Source organism: Cuculus canorus, chromosome 5, assembly GCF_017976375.1.
Source record: "Cuculus canorus isolate bCucCan1 chromosome 5, bCucCan1.pri, whole genome shotgun sequence".
Classification (NCBI taxonomy): Eukaryota; Metazoa; Chordata; class Aves; order Cuculiformes; family Cuculidae; genus Cuculus; species Cuculus canorus.
The window spans coordinates 42,452,967-42,471,440 of record NC_071405.1 but is presented as its reverse complement, the minus strand read 5'-3'; the positions used below and the strand labels follow the sequence as shown (position 1 = coordinate 42,471,440).

The 18,474-nt window shown below is 51.6% G+C and overlaps 2 protein-coding genes across 3 annotated transcripts; one reads left to right on the top strand and one right to left on the bottom strand.

Annotated features, from left to right (window-relative positions):
* Nucleotides 1-1,868: 1,868 nt before the first annotated feature.
* LOC104068908 (cytosolic 5'-nucleotidase 1A) lies at nucleotides 1,869-10,151 on the bottom strand. 2 transcript variants are annotated; one of them, XM_009571851.2, is made up of 7 exons: nucleotides 10,008-10,151; nucleotides 8,182-8,240; nucleotides 7,280-7,447; nucleotides 6,777-6,906; nucleotides 6,088-6,210; nucleotides 4,835-5,013; nucleotides 1,869-4,338 (listed from the first exon to the last, which is right to left on the bottom strand). In XM_009571851.2, exons 2-7 carry the CDS (start codon nucleotides 8,224-8,226, stop codon nucleotides 4,039-4,041), a joined length of 945 nt encoding a protein of 314 aa, XP_009570146.2. In that variant the 5' UTR covers nucleotides 8,227-8,240; nucleotides 10,008-10,151; the 3' UTR covers nucleotides 1,869-4,038. The 2 variants fall into 2 exon arrangements, with proteins under 2 accessions (XP_009570146.2, XP_053924991.1); XM_054069016.1 differs by lacking the exon at nucleotides 6,088-6,210.
* Nucleotides 10,152-12,112: 1,961 nt separating this feature from the next.
* On the top strand, nucleotides 12,113-16,798 carry SYT8 (synaptotagmin 8). Its single transcript, XM_009571928.2, has 9 exons — nucleotides 12,113-12,247; nucleotides 13,702-13,836; nucleotides 14,206-14,363; nucleotides 14,510-14,605; nucleotides 14,851-15,018; nucleotides 15,220-15,387; nucleotides 15,580-15,697; nucleotides 16,105-16,238; nucleotides 16,329-16,798. The coding sequence occupies exons 2-9, from the start codon at nucleotides 13,719-13,721 to the stop codon at nucleotides 16,560-16,562; spliced, it is 1,194 nt and encodes a 397-aa protein (XP_009570223.1). The 5' UTR covers nucleotides 12,113-12,247; nucleotides 13,702-13,718; the 3' UTR covers nucleotides 16,563-16,798.
* Nucleotides 16,799-18,474: the final 1,676 nt, after the last annotated feature.

Sequence of the window (18,474 nt, the reverse complement as noted above, 5' to 3'; positions counted from 1 at the left end):
CTAAATTGACTGGTGCAGCGAGTCGGGGATTAAGAGCAGGCTCCGGTGCAAAGGTCTCCTGCAGACTGGATGGGGCCAGCCAGCCTCTTGATCCCAGTGGTCATGTGCACACCCCCCCCCCTTCCCTCCCTGCCTCCGACACAAGGGCTGCTTGTTTGGCACTGCTGGCAAGGGTGGGCTCAGCCTGCGGGTGAGTGGAGTACAGGCTAAGTGGAGTGAGTCCTCACTTGCTTTTCTCCCTACACCAGGATGGTATCATGGAGGTGTCCCAAGCAGTTTCAGGACAGTGCCAGGAGGGGCCCTAACACTGGGCAGCTTCAGCTGGGACAGCATGGTGTTGCTGAAAAGCGATGGCCAGAATCAAATGCAGGTGTTCAGAGCTCCCTTTGCAACTCTTTGGACCCCCCTTTGGACCTCTTTGCACTCCTTCATTTCTTTTCCTGGGGGGCTCAAAGGAAGCCTGTCCCTGTGGGTGGCACGGTGGCATGACTTGCTCCTCTCTTGCCTTGGCCTCCAAAACCTGAGATATCGGGAAAGCATCCTGCAAACAATCCCAGCAGCTAAAACTGCTTTGGGCTGTAGCAGCAGCAGAGGACCTTTGGGTGCCAGCAACCCCTTGAAAGGGGTAAATGAAAATGCCTCAGAAAGCCAAGACCTGAGGAACATCCCAAGCATTAATGAACCTACTACAGATGCCTCTAAGTCAGAAACAACAAGTTTGCCCTTGCAGCAGGAAGCGAAGCTGCAGCAGTTCTTGCTGGAGGATGTTTTTGATGCTTCATCTTTGGAGCAGGACAATAAAGGGCAGTTTTTATGCTGTTATCTTTGAACTATGGCCCAAAGCAGCTGCGTGTAGCCCCATATGGTGCAAACTTGCAACCCCTGAACTTCCTTCTTTTTTTCCCATTTTGCACAAATTTCACCCTGTCATCCCCCACAATGCTGACAGTAGTGGAGGAAGGCATGCAGCACCTTCCCCTGCCTCAGCAGCTCGTGCCCTGTGAAGGCTCACGTGGGCCTGTCCCCACCACCCTTGACTCAGCTGATTCCCCCTAAGCAAAGGCATTGACCGAGTTCCTGCTGGCAAAGGCAATGGCTTGAAGGAGCAGAGGATGTCTGGGATCACCACCACTACCAGGTCCATGTTCTTGCTGCCAGCTGCCACAAAAGCAGCTAGCTGTGCATCATGAACAGGGCTACAGATGGGTGCTTGGATCCCCACACCCAGCCCAGTGGTATCTGACCTGCATAAAAGTGGGATGAACATCTTGTATATGCTCACCGGGCACATTTTGAGTATCCCATAATTAACATTTGCTCAGCGATTGAGGCTGACGGGTACTTAGGATTATTAGTGAATGATGAGTAGCTGTTGTTGATGTTGTTACCTTGAGACATCTAATTTCAGCATCTGGAATGAGCAAAAGGGCCAGATGCCAGACTGCCAGTGTCAAAACCCTGTTGGACTTTGCGTCTTTGGAATTGGCTTCCTACCAAGACACTGCACATGTGCATGCCTGCCTTACCCTGGCATAGCTGAAGTTGGACCCACATGGTGGCCACAGTGACACACACCAGACCTGTGCCAGTGGCACAGTGGGGCCTGCAGCTCCCCTTGCTAGGGTGAGTTGTGCAGAGCCCCCAAGCCCAGGGCAGCAGCAGGGGAGAGTGGGGCTGAGGACACAGATGCAAAAAGATGTCGAAGGGCCCAATCCAAAGCCCATCTAAGGTTTCTTGTGTATTTAACCTATCTTGATGTACACATGTAAGACCAGATAAAAGAACTGATGTCCATAAAGAAGCACCTCCAGCCCTCCTCCCACACTGCTCAGTATGGGAGTGAGGGACAAACATTCACATGGGTATACTTGTTCATTTATTTATTGGGGGGAAAAAAGCATTGGTGAGAACGATGCTTGTGAAGTCTTAAAAAACGACTTCCTGATTACACTGAGATTAAGAAAACTAAGCCCCAGTCATCTTTATCTCCTGTGTCCATAATCCTGCTGCCATGCAGTAGGCACTGTCCTCAGCAGCCAGCTTGTATTTTCTTACAAGGTAGTTCTGTAGAGCTCACAGGCGTTCGGGGTGCCATCTCCCCAGGCAGCACAGTAGCCTCTAGCGGCAACCACACACATTCTGCTCTAGGGAAAGAAACCTGCAGATGAATCTTGGAGGGGCTGCTTGCTCTCCAGGAAAATCAGGAGCAGAGTCCTAATTGCTGGGGAAGAGACATCCCTGCATTGAGGATGGCTTAGAATCATAGAGTAGTTTGGGTTGGAAGGGACCTTAAGGATCATTTAGTTCCAACCCCCCTGCCACGGGCAATGACACATCCCACAGGCTGCCCAAGGCCCCATTCAGCCTGGCCTTGAACACTTCCAGGGATGGGGCATCCACAGCTTCCCTGGGCAACCTGTGCCAGTGCCTCACCACCCTCATGGTGAAGAAATTCCTCCTAGACTAGTCTAAATCTGCCCCTCTCCAGTTAATACCCATTGCTCCATGTCCTATCACTACAAGCCTTTGTAAAAATCCCTCCCCAGCTTTCTTGTAGCCCCGTTCAGGTACTGGAAGGTTGCTATAAGGTCTCCTCAGAGCCTTTTCTTCTCCAAGCTGAACAAGCCCAACTCTCGCAGCCTTCCTCATACGGGAGGTGCTCCAGCCCTCTGGTCATCTTTGTAGCCCTCCTCTGGACCCGTTCCAACAGCTCCATATCCTTCTTATGTTGGGAATTCCAGAACTGGACATGATACTCCAGATGAGGTCTCATGAGAGGAATAGAGGGGCAGAATCACCTCATTCAACCTGCTGGTCACGCTTCTTTTGAATAGCCCAGGATACGGTTGGCCTTCTGGGCTGCGAGTGCACACTGCCGGCTCATGTGAAGCTTCTCATCAATCAGCACCCCAAACTCCTTCTCTGCAAGGCTGCTCTCAATCATATCATCCCCCATCCTGTACTGAAATGGGGGATTGCCCCAACCCGGCAGGACCTTGCACTTGGCCTTGTGGAACCTCATGAGGTTCTCACAGACTTGATGCTTCTCAGAGGCTTGATGCTGCGCAGAGTCCCATAAACCTTCTCTACACTGAGCAGCTGCACCTGGGACGCCCCATGAATGCCCTCTGCTCGCTGCCCTGGACACCCATTTAAGTTCAGGCCTGGCCCTGCTCCATGGTGTGTTTTCCTGCAGTCCTGGCCCCTGCACAGCTTGTGCTGCACGGAGCTCATCTCCAGTGCCCTCTCCTGGAGGGACATCAGAGCTACATGGCAGTCCTGTTTCCTGGACAGACCTCAAACCTGGGTTGCAGTATTGTACCTGGCCCATCTACTGCAGCTTCAGTGTCCTACAGGTCTAGGTCTCCTAACGACACTCTGTGAGCAGCCTGTGTGACTAAGGAAAGGTGGAAACATGACTTGTGCTATACACTCTTCTATAAAGAGGCACAGCTTGGACTTCCTTTCTTCAACACGTTCACCCATTTCTAAAAAGCTTGTAGGTCCTGTACAGCTTTAAGGTCTTTCTACCTCTGCTGAATTTGTCTGGAGCTGCCTGAAAGATTTGCTAACACATCGGTCTCCTCCGGAAACCATGCTGAATGCATCTGGTGAGGCAGGGTCTTGAGGGCTTCCTTTGGGCAGAGGTCCTGGAAGTAAATCTTGGAGAGTGACTGAGCACAGCCAAAGTTAGCATATTTAGTGCTTGGTTTCATACTTCCTCTAGCTTTCCTGTAGGGCCATAGCTTCATTTATTTCTTTGCAGAAGAGAAAATTTTCCAGCTCCTACAGGGCAAGTCTTCAGTGTCACAGGAAGGTTGTCCTTCCTTCCTGGAGCAGTTGCATCTTTTGGTTTTATCCTAAGACCTAAAGGACCTCATATGAGGAGCAGAAATAAGCAGAGTCTTGCCTGGTAGTCCATGCTCTCATGAAATGCTCTCACCTGCTTTACCTGAGGTTTGCTTGCTGCATATAAGGAAATCCTTCGCTGTCCACCTGTGCTGCTGGGAGAGAGCACTGCTGGCCTGCATCCCATCATCAGCAGGAAGGGACCCAAGCAGAAGGTACGCCCATAACTTGAGCCCCCTGGATGTTATGAAGGCCATCGTCAAAGAAAATGTGGGGCTGGATCTGGGCAAGGATGGGGCCCTTGGGAGCCCCGTCCATGAAGAAAGCCTCATCGATGGCCAGACCCCAATCCCGGAGTGTCTTGATGGCTCGGATGCCCATGTCACGGCCACTGCGGGCAGTCACCAGGTAGGTGCGGATGGGGGAATTTTCCTGGCTGAACCTCTTGCGGATCTTCCCAAGGTGCATGGCAAAAGCCTTCAGAGGACCCTGGAAGCACAGCAAGATACTTGAGAGTGAGTGGGAAATAAGGAAACATTTCCTTGATCTGTACAAGCCACTTGTTTATCTTTCAGGGTCTCTCAGGGTTCTGCAGGGCACAGGGCTGCCAGAGGGGTACAGAACTGGGCAGTGTGGGACTGGTGCTGTGCTCTGTGGTACTCATCCTAATTCCAAAGTGACCGGGTACATCCCAGCAAGCAGCGCCTCTGGGTCCGAGTCCTGAAGGGACCTGCATAGCAAGAGGTTCCAGTGTATGAAAGGTGAAGTGGAGGTAACCACAACCCTGGATATTTGGGAGCCACTGGGCCAGATCAATCTTCAATGGCACTCCAGATCAGGCCCACGCTAGAGACCGAGTGGGGGATGCAAATGGAACCTGTGAGGATTTGTGCTTATTTGGGTATTCATGGCGAAGCCCTAGCAGGAGAGATGCTCACAGATGCAGAGCCTGTGGATGCCAATCAAAGCTGGGTGGCTTGCTCACCTCTCCCATGGGCACAGCCTCCATTGCCCGCTCATATTGCACTGCCCCCTCCAGCCCCTGCTCCTGGAAGACCTGGTCTGTCTCATTGGAGAAGAGCACGGCATCTCCGTCAAACACCACACGGAGTGGGGTACTGGGAGCCTGCACCTCCTGCTGGAAGACGAGTGCTGACGAGATCCCTGTAAGACAGAGTGAGGTGGGGCTGAGAAGGGACATTCTCTCCTGGGGGTAGCTTGTGCAAGGCCAGCTCCATCCCACACATCTGCTATGGCCCTGTCCCACACCACAAATATCAGGCTCTCCAAGCAAGGGGTATTTTCTGTGGCAGTCAGACGAGCCTTTCTAGGGCTGTGTTATCACCTCAATGGGGATGGGCACAGACAAGAAAGTGCTCCTAATCAGAGACTGATGTTTGAGGAGATATTTGGTCTGCTAATGGATGATGGGTGGTCGTGTAGGCACAAGTAGCCATCCTCCTGGCGCTTGCTCACCTTGCCAAGCCTGGCTTTAAAGCCTAAATTTAGCACTTTGTTCTGTGAGTAACAGGGACTGGCACCTCAACTTGATTGGGGTAATTGGCTTAATTACACGCCTTTTTCTACAGGCTGCTCCCTGCCACCCTCATCTATGGACTGAGGCCCCCAGATGAGAGACAATTGTCAGAGCAATAGCGTTATTCAGTGAGGCTCCAGGAATGCGCTGTGTAGCAAAGGAAAGCCCTGGCTGCAGATGGCTTGCTCCTGACCTTGAAGAACCTTGGCCAGCTGATGTGCAAATTAATAAGGAGGCGATTAACCCCATTAGAACTGCTGGATACTGCATTCCTTCTGATCCAGGTCAAGCATGTGCTTACATCTTCCAATGAGCACATGGTAACTCTGCATGTACCAAGGCAGCAAATTTTTACAGCATCCTCACAAGGCCCTGGGAATTGCCGATACACTCTCATTGATTCATGGAGCAGCAACTTTGATTAGAAAGTCTTTATGTTGGACAGGGAATGAGCAGCCCATGGCAGAGCTATAGACAGAATTATGCATAAAGCACTCGCGGACTAGTGAAGGAATCTGAGAAACCCTGGTGTGTTTCCTGGCTACTGCTGGGGACAGAAGAAGAGACTGAACTGTTCAGGACTGTCCTGGTAATCAACGTGTCATTCACCCCCTTGCCCCTGTGACAGCATAGCCTCTGGCATTGCCTCTTGATACTAGGCTGCTTGGGAAAAGCATGTTGGGATGGAGTGGAGAACGCACCTCTTCGGAGGGCATTGCAGACATCGATCCTGTCAGCTGAGAGGAAGAGCTTGACCCTGTGGGATTTCAGGTACTGTGTGGAGTCCTCATCGCTGACGAAGCAGAACTTGGAGATCTCCAGGCCTTTGGGTCAGGGGAAGTGAGCAAAGTCTGTATGTTAACCATCTTGCAGAGCTCAGGGCAATTAATTTCTCCATGCTGAGTGGGGAACCTACCCCTGTTATAACTGCATCTTCTTGCCCTCTTGCTCCTCCAGAACTGCAGAGTGCAATTAAATAATCCCTTCTTATCTCCCTTAAATGAGTCTTCCTAACAGCACTCTGTTTTTGGGTTTTTTTTTTGTATTTTTGTATTTTTGTATTTTTTTTTTTTAGAACTCTATTTCTTTAGTAGCTGCCTGAGGATGCCTAGGCTGTGCAAAAGACTACCAGATGCCCTGGTGCAAAGGATACAACTGAAGGGAGCTGGGCTCTGCCAACGAACCTGTACCCTGAGTGTGCTCTGGCACCCTGAGCAAACTGCATGGGGCTGGCAGGAATTGGGCTTGCTTCAAAAAATAACCCCTTCCTCTTGTGCCTTCTGGCTCTTTATTTGCCAGTGATGTTCCACTGTGGTGCCTCATCTGCTTCACTTTACAGCCTTCTGGGAGAAACAGACACCCGTGGGGATGGGGCCCCATTCCTCCTTACCATAGTGCTTGGCACTGTTGATGATGCGCACCCCACTCTCTGGGCTGTTGTTGGAGAGCACCAAGATGTCAAAGAGGTCCTTCTCTGATGGATTGCTCTCCAGGATTTTCTCATTCACATACTGCGCTGCCTGCAAAGAGAAGATGAGACTCTTTTGGAGGGGTGTGGCTGCAATGGCTTTGCCAGGGATTTTTTGTAGTTAAGGTTAGTGGTTTGTGCTGCATCTGTCACATATGGCAAGGCTACTGTGTTATGGAGAGCCAGACAAAGCAACCATCCTGCAAAAGCCATCGCCAGGAGGGCAGGGAGAAGGGTATCCCACAAGGGGGAAGGTGGACATGGTGGACTGGTGAGAAGCACAGACCTTGAAGCAATGAGGCCAAGAAGCCAGAACAGGCACATCTGTACCCATGATGGGAGCTGAGACCTAAAGCTGGGAGAACTAAGCTTTCACCTCATCCTGCAAGTGTCTGCATGTGCCGCTGGCCAGGTGTAGGGCTCACCTGGATGAAGGCGAAGGCCGTGCCTGGTGGCAGGGGCTTGTCCTGGTTGGCCTGCTGGTGCCTTGCATACTCCTCCTTGCCCTTCTCCAGATACAACTTGTGCTCCTCCTCCAGGTTGAAGATGGCTCTGGTGGTTACTGCAATGACCAGTGCCTCACTAGGGTCTTTCTGCAGGACAGAGAGGAAAAAGAGGCCAGTGGACAGCAAAGAAGGGGCTTGGGAAGGTGGGGTGAGCAGGGAGACACTGGGGCTCCACCAACCAGGGTGATGGGGTTGGGTGTTGGAGGTATCACCTATGTGTCATCAAACCTGATGCAAGAGGACCTATGGAGAAAAGCTACCAAGCCAATCTTCATCTTCAGGTGACCAAGGATGGGGTAAGAAGTTGTGAAACCCTAACTTGTCTGGTGAGTCCCTCATGCTTTGAGGATAGCTCACACCAAAGAGGATTGCTTCATAATTTTGGTGTTTGTGTACACAGTACAGCCATGGCCACCTGACAGTGCTGAGCTGGACATTATTCGGTTTCTCTGCATATACTGGTGGTGGTTTCACCCTTCCTTTATGTCTGTTCTGGAGAGTCTAATAATATCTCTCTATATATGTTCAGAAGCCACTGGTCTCTCCCCCACTGCTCCCAAATTTAAGTGTGAACAAGTGCACCTGTCTTGTCCATGCAACTGGAGGTTCAGTCCCGCAACTTTTTCCCATGTGGAAATCACACAGGCCTCACTAGGACCAGATGCCCAGCAGTCCTGGGACAGGCCACTTCTGCTGAAACCTAAGCACAAGCAATTCGGGCCACCACAGTTCTGTGTCGTGGCGTGTCCTCTTCTGTGGTGGCATTTCAAAACTTGCTTTAGAAATACAGGACGCATGTTTTGTAATGAGCAACCTTTTACCTGTTTCACATCAGTGTTTATGACTGTGCTTTCAGGCTCTGCCATCTTCGATTTTCAGCCTTAAAAACAAAAAACACAATTAAACTGAAGAATTGTAATACAGCCAACCTAGAGAGAAATAAAAGTGGAAAAGAAACGGGACACCCTACCTACCAAGTGGAGCAGCACAGATGAAGCTGTTTCTGCTGCTAACAACTCTGCGCTGAGAAAGCCTGATCTAATAGTACCAATTAAATATGATGAAGCAGCTTTTCAACCACTGATCACCACTTACTGCCTCCACCACCTCCCAAGAGTATTTTTTTTCAGAGGGCACCGCTGAAAGTGGTTGTGAAGCTCTTCCCAGCAAAATAAGTCTGTCTTTACACACCTTAACAAGGGCTTGGAGATTGACTGGAGCTAAAAAGTCAAAATAGGTCAGACCCTAAGGGTACGTTTCTAGTTCATATCCTTATTGCCTTTCTTGCTACTTTTTTTTTTTGTTTGTTTGAATGAACTATGTGAGCAGCTCATTTGAGGCTGGAAAAGGCCTGAATAAGTAGCAATGTGTGGTGAGAGCTTGGGTGTAGGATGGTATCCCATTGATGGGGCTGGTCTGCCCCTCCACAGCATCTGAGCTGTCCAGCTCCTACACTAAAGGTCTCTGTACTGGCTGTGCTAACCCAGGTCTGGCAGATGAAGGTCATGTGGGGTTATGTGGTCTGCCTGTTCCTAGCAGCTGAATAAGAAATCACATTTATTTTTGTACACCCAGGTCCTGTGGTTTCTGTAACCACCATGCTGTACGCTTCATTTCTATGCAACATGCATTGCTAGTGGACCTTTAGGATTCAGCCTGTGGGATGGGAACTTTTCCCATTCCCATCAAGGGGCATCCCACAGGGGTCGTTTCCACCCAGCAGCTCCTACAAGTATGGTGAAGGATTTCTGGACAGCAGAGGTAGCAATGATGCACAGAATTCGCTGCTGGGAATGGCAGGGAGGTAAAAGCCTCATTTACCAGTTCATGCCTTACCTGATTACTGAGCTGGGGGGCTGTGCAAGCAAGGACCAAAGCCAGCACAGAGTGTAAAGGGGAAGTCATGATCGCCAGGGAGACCTTTCTTTTGCCCCAGTTTTCTTTTAATTCAATTTTTTTATTCAGCAGCTATGCAAGGTGTTGCCTAGGCTGGTAGGAAATGCACTTGGTTGATGGCAGCTCCAAAAGCACAAGCATTGCCATGTGGGTTCATGTGCTAACTGCCCAGCTGCCCCCGGGGTGAAAAGCCCGGCTAGCAAGGCTGCTCGCCCAGCCAGGAGAGGCCTGGAAAGCCGGGAGATGCTGCACATCCCTCTGCTTCTTCCACCCATAACCTGCGCTAGGAAGGGTTGACCCTCCCATTGAGCAGGGAAGAGAGTGGCAGCCACTAGCCCTCGTCTGCTGAGCAAGGAGAGGCTTTCCTCTGACTGAATTTCAGCAAAGCACTTTTCTAAAGGTGAAAACTAAGTGAGAGGAGGCAACGGAGCTGAGCAGTCCTTTCTGGAGGGAGGCCACCACCTCTAATTTATGCTCCGCGCTTACAAGCGCTGCTAACCGAGCCCGACTCTTCCTTTCTATCTCCCTGCCTTTACTAACTGCAGCATCGCTCACAGACAGACACGTGTATGTGCACACGCACACAGCTCCGCGGCTGCAGCCCCGCGCACACCGTGCCCGACAGGCAGCAAAGCGTCTTAGGCGGATGCTCGCTGGTTCCTGCAGCTCACCCTGCAGCTGCGGAGCACAGAGCAGCCACCACCCATTGCACACAGCCAGGATTTTACTAGAGAGAAAAGCCCAAACTCACCACGAGCGCTACCTCTGCTCCCCGGTGCACCCTGTCCAGCAGCAGCATCCAAACTTTGCCCACGATGCAGCCTTTTATATTTCCCCCCCCTGCGCTGGCAGGAAGCAGGCAGGAGCCAGGCTGGCGCAGCTCCTTTCCCTGGCGTGCTGGGATTTGTAGGCAGCCCTGGAGGCTGGAGTCGTGCCCAGCACAAACTGCATTTCCCAGCTGGCACCGCTTAGCGGCTCATGGCCACGCTCTGGAGTAGGGGTTTCTCGGGCTGCCTTGGAGTTTGTGTTCAGTCGCCACTTGCTGCCCACAAGTGCTCCAGCTATGTCTATTTCTGTAGCTGCTGGGCTTACAGTATACCTCCAGACCTCTCATTCTGCAGCCCTCGAATACATAGTGGTTGTAGTTTTGACCAAAAAAATACGGGGTTCCAAAGCAGCTTGCAGCATATTCAGGGAGCTGGGCCGAGGAGAAAGGCTGGTGCAGAGCAAGGCAGGGTGCAGTAGAGACTCATCACATTTGCAATTTTACTGTTATATTTTTGGATTCCTTTTCCCTTCTTTTCTAAATGCTGCCTCTTAAATGCTGTGCTGAGCAGGGGTGATTTTTGGTCTGGGATGCTGCTTTTCCAGGTGGGTTGTATAGCACCCAGCCCTGCAAGTCTTGTGCTGCTGGGGTATTTCTACATCCCCCTCCTGCCCAAGCGTGAGATTCTGTGAGTGGGGTGGGAGGAGGGGGCAGGTCCTGACACAGGAACAGCTACCATCCTGCTGCTTTTCCCTTGTGCAGCCACAGCATGTCCCTGCCCTGCCACTGGAAGATGGCCTAGAGGTGAGCCTTCATGCTGGCTCCTGCCAAGGGAGTCAAAACTCGTCTCCATTAAGGTCAAGCAACTGTCCCGTTGCGTGACACCAGATTATCACCAACATGGCCAAATCTCCCAAAGTGTGGACTGCAACCGCGGTCCTGCACGCCTTGGCTTCACTGAGATTCTTGTCTCTAGCAAACAGCCTGTCAGAAAGATTACTGATATGCTTACCTTTCAGCATGTGTACGCAAATCCCCTTTCCCTGACTGATTTTACTGAGCATATCACCTTTTCCCTGTCCTCCTTATGCATTTCTCCCGTGGAACCTCCAGAATTGTCAGTTTAGAGCAAAATGTGTTTTGGCATCTGTGTTTCCCACCCAGAGGTTTGCTGCAGCATCATTCCTGCAGCTTCTCCTGCTCCTGGAGATGTTGCTTCTCTGAGCAGCAGGAGTGCAGGACACTCGAAAGAGCAAATGCCCTGGCACCTGTTTGGCAATACCTTGGTGATCATGTGAGAAACTGGCAGGACCAGTGAACCAGGGCGGCTGGGAAGAACTGGGACAAATATGGCTTCTTGTGCCACTCACCCTGTGCCCACATCAGCCACTGAGCGCTGGCAGTATCACACCCTGCTTCAGGCATTGCCCCAAATTTCCATGGCGACAAAGCAGGTTTTGGGTCTGATTCTGCTGAATTGGCAGCAAGGAAAGAAATGTGCAAGCATCAATTTAATATGACAGGGATGCCAGTGAAATCACCCCTGGCTCTGAGCCCGGTGCTGCTTCTGTTGGCATTGGGGGATGGAGTCACCCAAGTGATATCTCCTTGCTCTGTGTATCCTCCTTGCTGCTTTGGAGCGGAGCATCCCCATACATCCCCACTGCCACATGCAATTCCCAGGCCCTCATACGATGAATCAAACCACCGCATGCCCCAATAGGCCAATGAGTTGTGCTCCCCAAGTGCAGGGCTCATCAGGAATCGATGCAGCCATGCACCCGTCACTTTGGAAGCATCCATCTCCTTTCACTAAGTGCCTGCAGCCACATGTTTCAGGCCAGCATCACTGCAGCAATAATGGAGAAGCAACCTTGCTGGGCCACAGTGCTGGTGAGTTGATGCGTACCAGCTTCTTGCAGGCAGGAGGGCAGGTTTTGCTTCCTGGTCCAGCAGGGAGTTCCCTGCTGGCTTTTTGCCTGCATGAGCACTGCTTGGGTCAGTGGTGAGGTGGGGCTGACAGTTACTGGGGCCTCCTGGGCTCCTGAGCTTGCAAAGTAGACTTTCCTGTTTCAGCTGTGCAGCCACCATCCCTGCTGCACCCTCAGCTCCGTGCCTGACGGGGTCTCGTCTCACTTCACAGCATGCCCCTGCCACGTGTGGTGGCTGGGATCAGAACCTGCACAGCAGTGAAGGGAGACTGAGGCTGGGAAAGAGACACATTGGTAAGTCTGTTTTTGGGAGCATGGTCAGCACAGGGTGGGAGTGCGAAGCAGGGCTCCTCCAACCCGTTTTCCAGGAACAGGGATGCTGCCTCTCCCGGACCAGAGCAGGGTTGTCACCATTGTCCCCAAAACAGTGTCTCAGGTCACCTTGTGCACTGGGATGATTTTTTTTTAAACCAGGGCTGACATCAGAATAATGTGACACGGTCCATGGAGGTCTGGCAGACTAAAGTTGCTGAGACACCTAATTCTGTGCTGAGTGGGTGCCTGCTAGCCCATGAGGTTGTGTCCCCCCACTGCCACAACCTGTCACCTCCTAAATATCACAGGCACATCACCGGCCACCAATTTCTGTATGTAGGGACAGGAGAAACCAGTCTTTAAAGCTCTTGGTGGGGAGACTGCAAGTGGAGGTTGGGTGTCCAGTGGCACAGACATCCCAGGTGGCCCTGGACAAGTAATTTAACCTGGACCTCATTGCCCTAGCTATGACGCCACAGGGATGACAGCAATTCCCATGCCCCTCCAGGCCTGTGTCTGCATGCAGTGAAGACCACTGTTGGAAAAATTAAAGGCTCTTACTGCCTTCTCAGGCTCAGCAGAGGGAAGTAGAGAGGTGGTTGTTCCCCAGGAGGATTCCTGTGCAAGGATATCTTGGGGGTGGGCAGAATGTGGGCAGAATGCAGTCAGAGTGAGGCAATGTTGACTGCTTGAGCAGGGACCTGCTCAGACACAGGGCAGATGGAAAGGAAAACAGGCACATACCTGCCAAGCTCGGTTATGGTACTGAGACTGAGTGCCACCAGTGCCGTGATGGCTGCAGACCTGCTTACCATGCAGCCTAGTTCCTGGCACACCTCTCCTACTACTGTTCCTCACCCGAAAGGAGGCAAGAAGGAAGTTTTGGCTATGAGGAAGTGTTCATGCTAGAATAAGAGCCTTGCTCTGGGAAGAGCAGTAGTGAAAAATTGTTCTTCTTTAGATTTGAAGCCTTTCCTTAAGCTGTGTCAGCATTGCCATGTGCACTGTTCGGGCTTATGCAGAGTTTCTGAGCCAGCTTGATCTGAGCCTGGTGGCACTACTGCCACCTGCAATGCGGGCACCAGTCCTGCTACAAGCCCGGGAGAATATGGTCCCACTCCTCAGCCCTGTGAGAGTAGGGGAAATAGCTGAAAAAGAGTATTAGCTAACCGTTGGCCTTGGCTGGGGCAGAACAAAACCTTCGGTTCATGCTGTCTGGCCAGGGAGGAGCCGAAGGGGCCTGCTGGCACACAGCCCTCCCTGTCTGTGGCTCCCTCCTGCTTCATTTCACACCTCATTGCCAAAGTGGCCAAGCCCTAAATGCTTACACTGTGCTCTATCTTTTAATTGTGTTTGTTTTCGTTAGAGTCCTGGGCCACCACAGCACATGACCTACTGGAAAGTAGTGCTGCTAATTTTCCTTGCATCCCCAGGTCACCCCGGCTTGGCCATGGGCATTGCAGCCAGAAAAGGCAGGGCAACAGCTTCCCCACTCACCAGCAGCCCCATGGCCATCACCACCACAGCTCAGCCAGGCTTCCTGGATGGCTGGCTTAGCCGGATCCCATGTGAGTATGGCAGTGCTTGCCCTGCTCTCTCAAGTAGCATTATCCGAGGGCGGGTGGGGGGGGGGGGCTCTCAGACTCTGTGTATCCACTTCTCCCTCCAAATCCTTTTTCAAGTGGGATCCATCAGGGTGGGGATGCTGCAGGGTGGTACCATGGTTATTTGGGAGAACACGTCATCCTTGCTGTCTGTTTCTGGAATGATCTCCCGCCACAGCCTCACTGTGTAGGGCCTGTCCAGGATTATAGGGGTAATTTCGAGTGTACCACTCCTTAACGCTGAAGCACCAGGAAAGGGTTTAAATGCACTCTATATGTTTTTGCTTGGTTTTAACTCTTTTGTCCACCTCTGCTCCCCAAATGTCACACCAGTACCCAAATGGGCACTCATTGCTGTGGCTGTGGCAGTGGCTGTTTTCCTCCTCCTCTTCCTCATCTGCATCATCAGGTGCTGCTGTGGCAAGAAGAAGCACAAGAAGAAGGAAAGAGTCAGCTTGCATGCTGTCAGCAGCTCCACCACGGCCAGCCTTGTGCGTCCTGCTTTCCCCTCTCCCCTACCTCCGTCCTCCTTGAGAGGTTTGCTGCTACTCTGCCTGGTCCCAGGGGTGATGGGAGCATGGCACGGCCAGGGATGTGACTGAGCATGTCCTTATGGTAGTACTGCTCTCTGCTGCAGGTCCAGCCTGAGATGGAGGACCTGGAACGGGGCACGGAGCAGATGGGTCGAGGAAAGCTGCAGTACTCCCTAGAGTACAACTTCCGCATGCAGGAGGTGGGGGTGCTCACGGCGACAGCACAGAAGGGAAAAGGCGTTGGTCCTGTTTGGTCCCTCTTTGCAGCCCATTGAGGTGGACCATACCCTCTTGCCCCTCTCCCCCTGCCCACAGCCTGCTGATTTTTACACCCATGTGGCATAGAGACATTCTCCCTGCTGCATTCACTTGCTTCCCACCCAGTCCTCGGTTGCCTGGCCCCATCTTCCTCCACCTAGTGACCTTGTGCATCACTCCTTTTAAGCTGAAAGTTGGCGTGAAACAAGCAGCCGAGCTGAAGGCTATGGACAGTGGAGGCACATCCGATCCATATGTGATTGTCTACCTAACATCTGATGTGAAGAAGAAGTATGAGACCAAGGTTTACCGCAAGACCTTGAACCCCATCTTCAATGAGAGCTTCACTTTCCAGGTAGAGGACTGTAGCTGATGATTGCTTTTTGGTCCCATCAGGAGTGTTGCGTGGGCATTGCTCCCTGGGCAAAAATCTGTCCAAGCAGGGAGATGTCTTTGCAGCTGGGATGGAGAAGCACCAGAGAGAAAGACCTCCCTGTCCCTTGAGGCAGGGCTGCCACTGAGGGGTGAATCTAGGCTCTCGGATCCTTCCCTGCAGGTAGCCCAAGTGGAGGTGCCTGAATCCACACTGGTGATGCAAATCTATGACTTCAACCGCTTTGCCAAGCATGACATCATTGGCGAGGTCCGGCTGCCCCTGTCCAGTGTCAGCCTGCAGCACGTCATTGAACAGTGGAGTGACCTGTCAGTGGCCAGTAAAGTGGAGGTTAGTCCTGGTGGGTGGCCAACTGCCAGGAGGGATGTGCTGTTGCTTTGCTTGCCACCACCCCAAGAATCTGGCCCTTAAGAGCAAGCACGAGGGTGGGGGATACCCAGGAAACTTAGGACCAGCCTGTTCTCCAGTCACAGGTGAGCTGGCTCCTCTGTCCAGTGCTCATCACTGGCATCTCTCCATCAGGAAGAACAGCTGGGTGAGATCTGCTTCTCGCTGCGCTATGTACCCAGCACCAGCAAACTCACGGTGCTTATCCTGGAAGCCAAGAAGCTGAAGCAGATGGACTCCCATGGGCTCTCAGGTCAGCAAGGGCTGCTCATGCTCAGATCTCCCTACTCCTGCCCAGGCCTTAATGATAGCACCAAGAGCTGCAAAGCCTTGAGAGCTCTTGTTGCTGAGACCTGCTTCCTGCTGCCGCCACCATACCAGCCCTTGGCCAGTTCCCAGCCTTCCCTAGAACATATACTCCAGCTTAGGGCAGAGCTGGAGGTTTCTCCCAGGAGATGTCACAGTACAGGGAGCTTGTGGCAGGAGAAAGCACGGGTAGGTTGAGCTCTAGGGTGGCTGGAAAGGGGAAGAGAGGTGGATGCTCAGTATGAAGAGTGTCAAGTAAGAGACTGTACTCTGCTTGGTAATGGCCTGTGGCTGTTCTGTGGCTGAGCTTCTCGGCCAAAGATTGTCACTTGTGTCGGCTATGTCTTTCTTCAGATCCTTTTGTCAAGGTGCATCTCATCCTGAACAGGAAGAAATGGAAAAAGAAGATGACAAGCGTGAAGAAAAACACCTTAAGCCCTTACTTCAATGAGGTGTTTGTTTTTGAGGTGCCTTTCAATCAGATCCAGGTGGGTTCCCCTGTAGTACTCAGGGCTGAGCGGGTCCCCTGCATTGAGCCCCATTCCACTGACCCTGTTTCTTGTGTGTCCCCTCCATAGAACGTGGATGTGGTCATCTCCGTCTGGGACCATGACAAAGTGACCAAGAATGAGCCCATTGGCAAACTCTTCCTGGGCTGCCGGGCCACAGGCAACCAGCTGCGGCACTGGTCTGACATGCTGTCCAACCCGCGCCGGCCCCTTGCCCAGTGGCACAGTCTGCAGCCCCCCGATGTTGTTGACAAAGCCCTGGGACTGAAGTCCCACCTCAAGCTGCCTCTGCACCACAGATAGTGAGTGTCTCCTCCTCCACTCGGGAGGGAGGATGGAGGGTTTGTGGAAGAGTCAGGGGCTTCTGTTCAGCAGCATCTACACATGTTGATTCCAGCTCAGTGTCAGCAGAGAGGGGACTGGGAGTTCTTTTTGGCCAAGAGGTGATCTGGATGCTGGTGCAGCTCATGCCGTGTGTAATGCCTGGAGCACAGCAGCTTGGCACTCCACAGCAAAGGCTGGATGAGGAGCAGAGGATGCTAGAGGAGATGGTGTGGGCACAGGAGCTGACTCATCCCAGACACTCATGGGACGGGGGGCAAATACACAGTTTCAAGCTCATGCAAAAACACCGACTCCATTGGTATTTTTAAATTAGGGGATTAATGGCAGCCTGGAGTGGGCAGTGTCTTTGGTTGTGAATAACCTAGCAAGAGGCGAGTTCTTAGGAAGGCTTTATGTATCCTGTAAAGGCATTTAAATAAGACCAAGATCTTGAAGCATACTAAGAGGCTTGAGTGATGAGAAAGAGGATAGGCTGGAGAGGAAGGTGTTGGAGATACTATACTAGCTCTTTAGTGCCTCTACGATAAACTTGCTGTGTCCTGGCTAAAGGCTAAATGAGACAGCAAAATCAGCTACTGATTCACAGCTTCACTCAGACTGTTCCTAGCCCATGCTGACTTGTGCCTCCCAAGATGTGATTCAAAGGCTGGGACTCACCAGTGACCCACAGACCATGCAGATGAGGCAGCAGTGTTGGCTCCATCCACGTCATGTGGTTCTACTGTGCTGATGGAGCAGGGTTTGCAGCACCTGGAAGTGCTGCCAGGGTGGAGGGGCTGAAGCTTTCACTTCTATGCAATGATCAGATCACACTAACCTGGTGAAGACTGGGTTGCAGCTCCCCTGTCACTCTGGGCAGGTTTTATATGAGCTGGGATTTTTTTTTTTTTTTGTGGCCACATGTTCTGCCCTGCCCTGCTTCACGGCGCACTGGGGAAGAGGCTACATAAGTAAAGATCCCTCCTAAAACGCATTGGCCAGTGAAGTAGTGGAGAGTCCATCCCTGGAAATATTCAAGGGAAGGTTGTATGGGACTATGAAAAACCTGATCTAGTTAAAGTTGTCCCTGTTCCTGCAGGAAGGTTGGACTAGATGATCTGTAAAGGTCCCTTCCAACTCAAAGCGTTCTAAGATCCTATGATTCTAGAAGGGTGAGGACATCGGAGAGGTGCCACTGTCCTTACCTGTAATTGAATACACTGCAGTTTGTGGTGGCTTGTGAGCAGCTCCTTTCAGCCATCTGCAGGAAGAACCTTGCTGCACTTGGCTGGAGTAGGGAATTGCCCCTGCCTTGAAATATTTTCGCTACAAAACAGCCATAGTACATGGAAGATTTAAGCTCCTATCATTGTATTTCAGCCCAAAAGGCAAAAGAAAAGTATAGCAACAATAGATATTGCCTAGATTCTGGAGGGGAGAGAGCCCTGAGCATTAATAAAGAGTCATTAATATTGAAAAGCAGTTAATCTGCAATTACCCAGTGCTCCGTGGAGCAACCATCTGAGAGTCAACCAAACACGGTGAAGCTGAGGAAGATTATGAAAACTCTTGATAGAGATTAATGACCTAGGCTTAACTATAAAAAGCTTCTTGATAAATATTCTCCAGGTTTGCCATGACTGTGAGGAGGGAAGAAATGACAGGGTGGTTTTGAGATGGCTGTAGCAAGTGGAGTGTGGCTTCTGGTAGGGAAATGGCATCTGCTGGCAGCCACTAATGAGATGGAGGAGGAAATCAGTCACCTGAGAAAAGACTTGTAAAGTGATGCTTGAAAGTCTCAACCTTCAGTTTCAGCCTTAAACTAGGCTGAAATGTGCTATGCAGAAAAAAACACTCTGAATTGGGTTTGGTTTCCCAAATCCATCGTTAG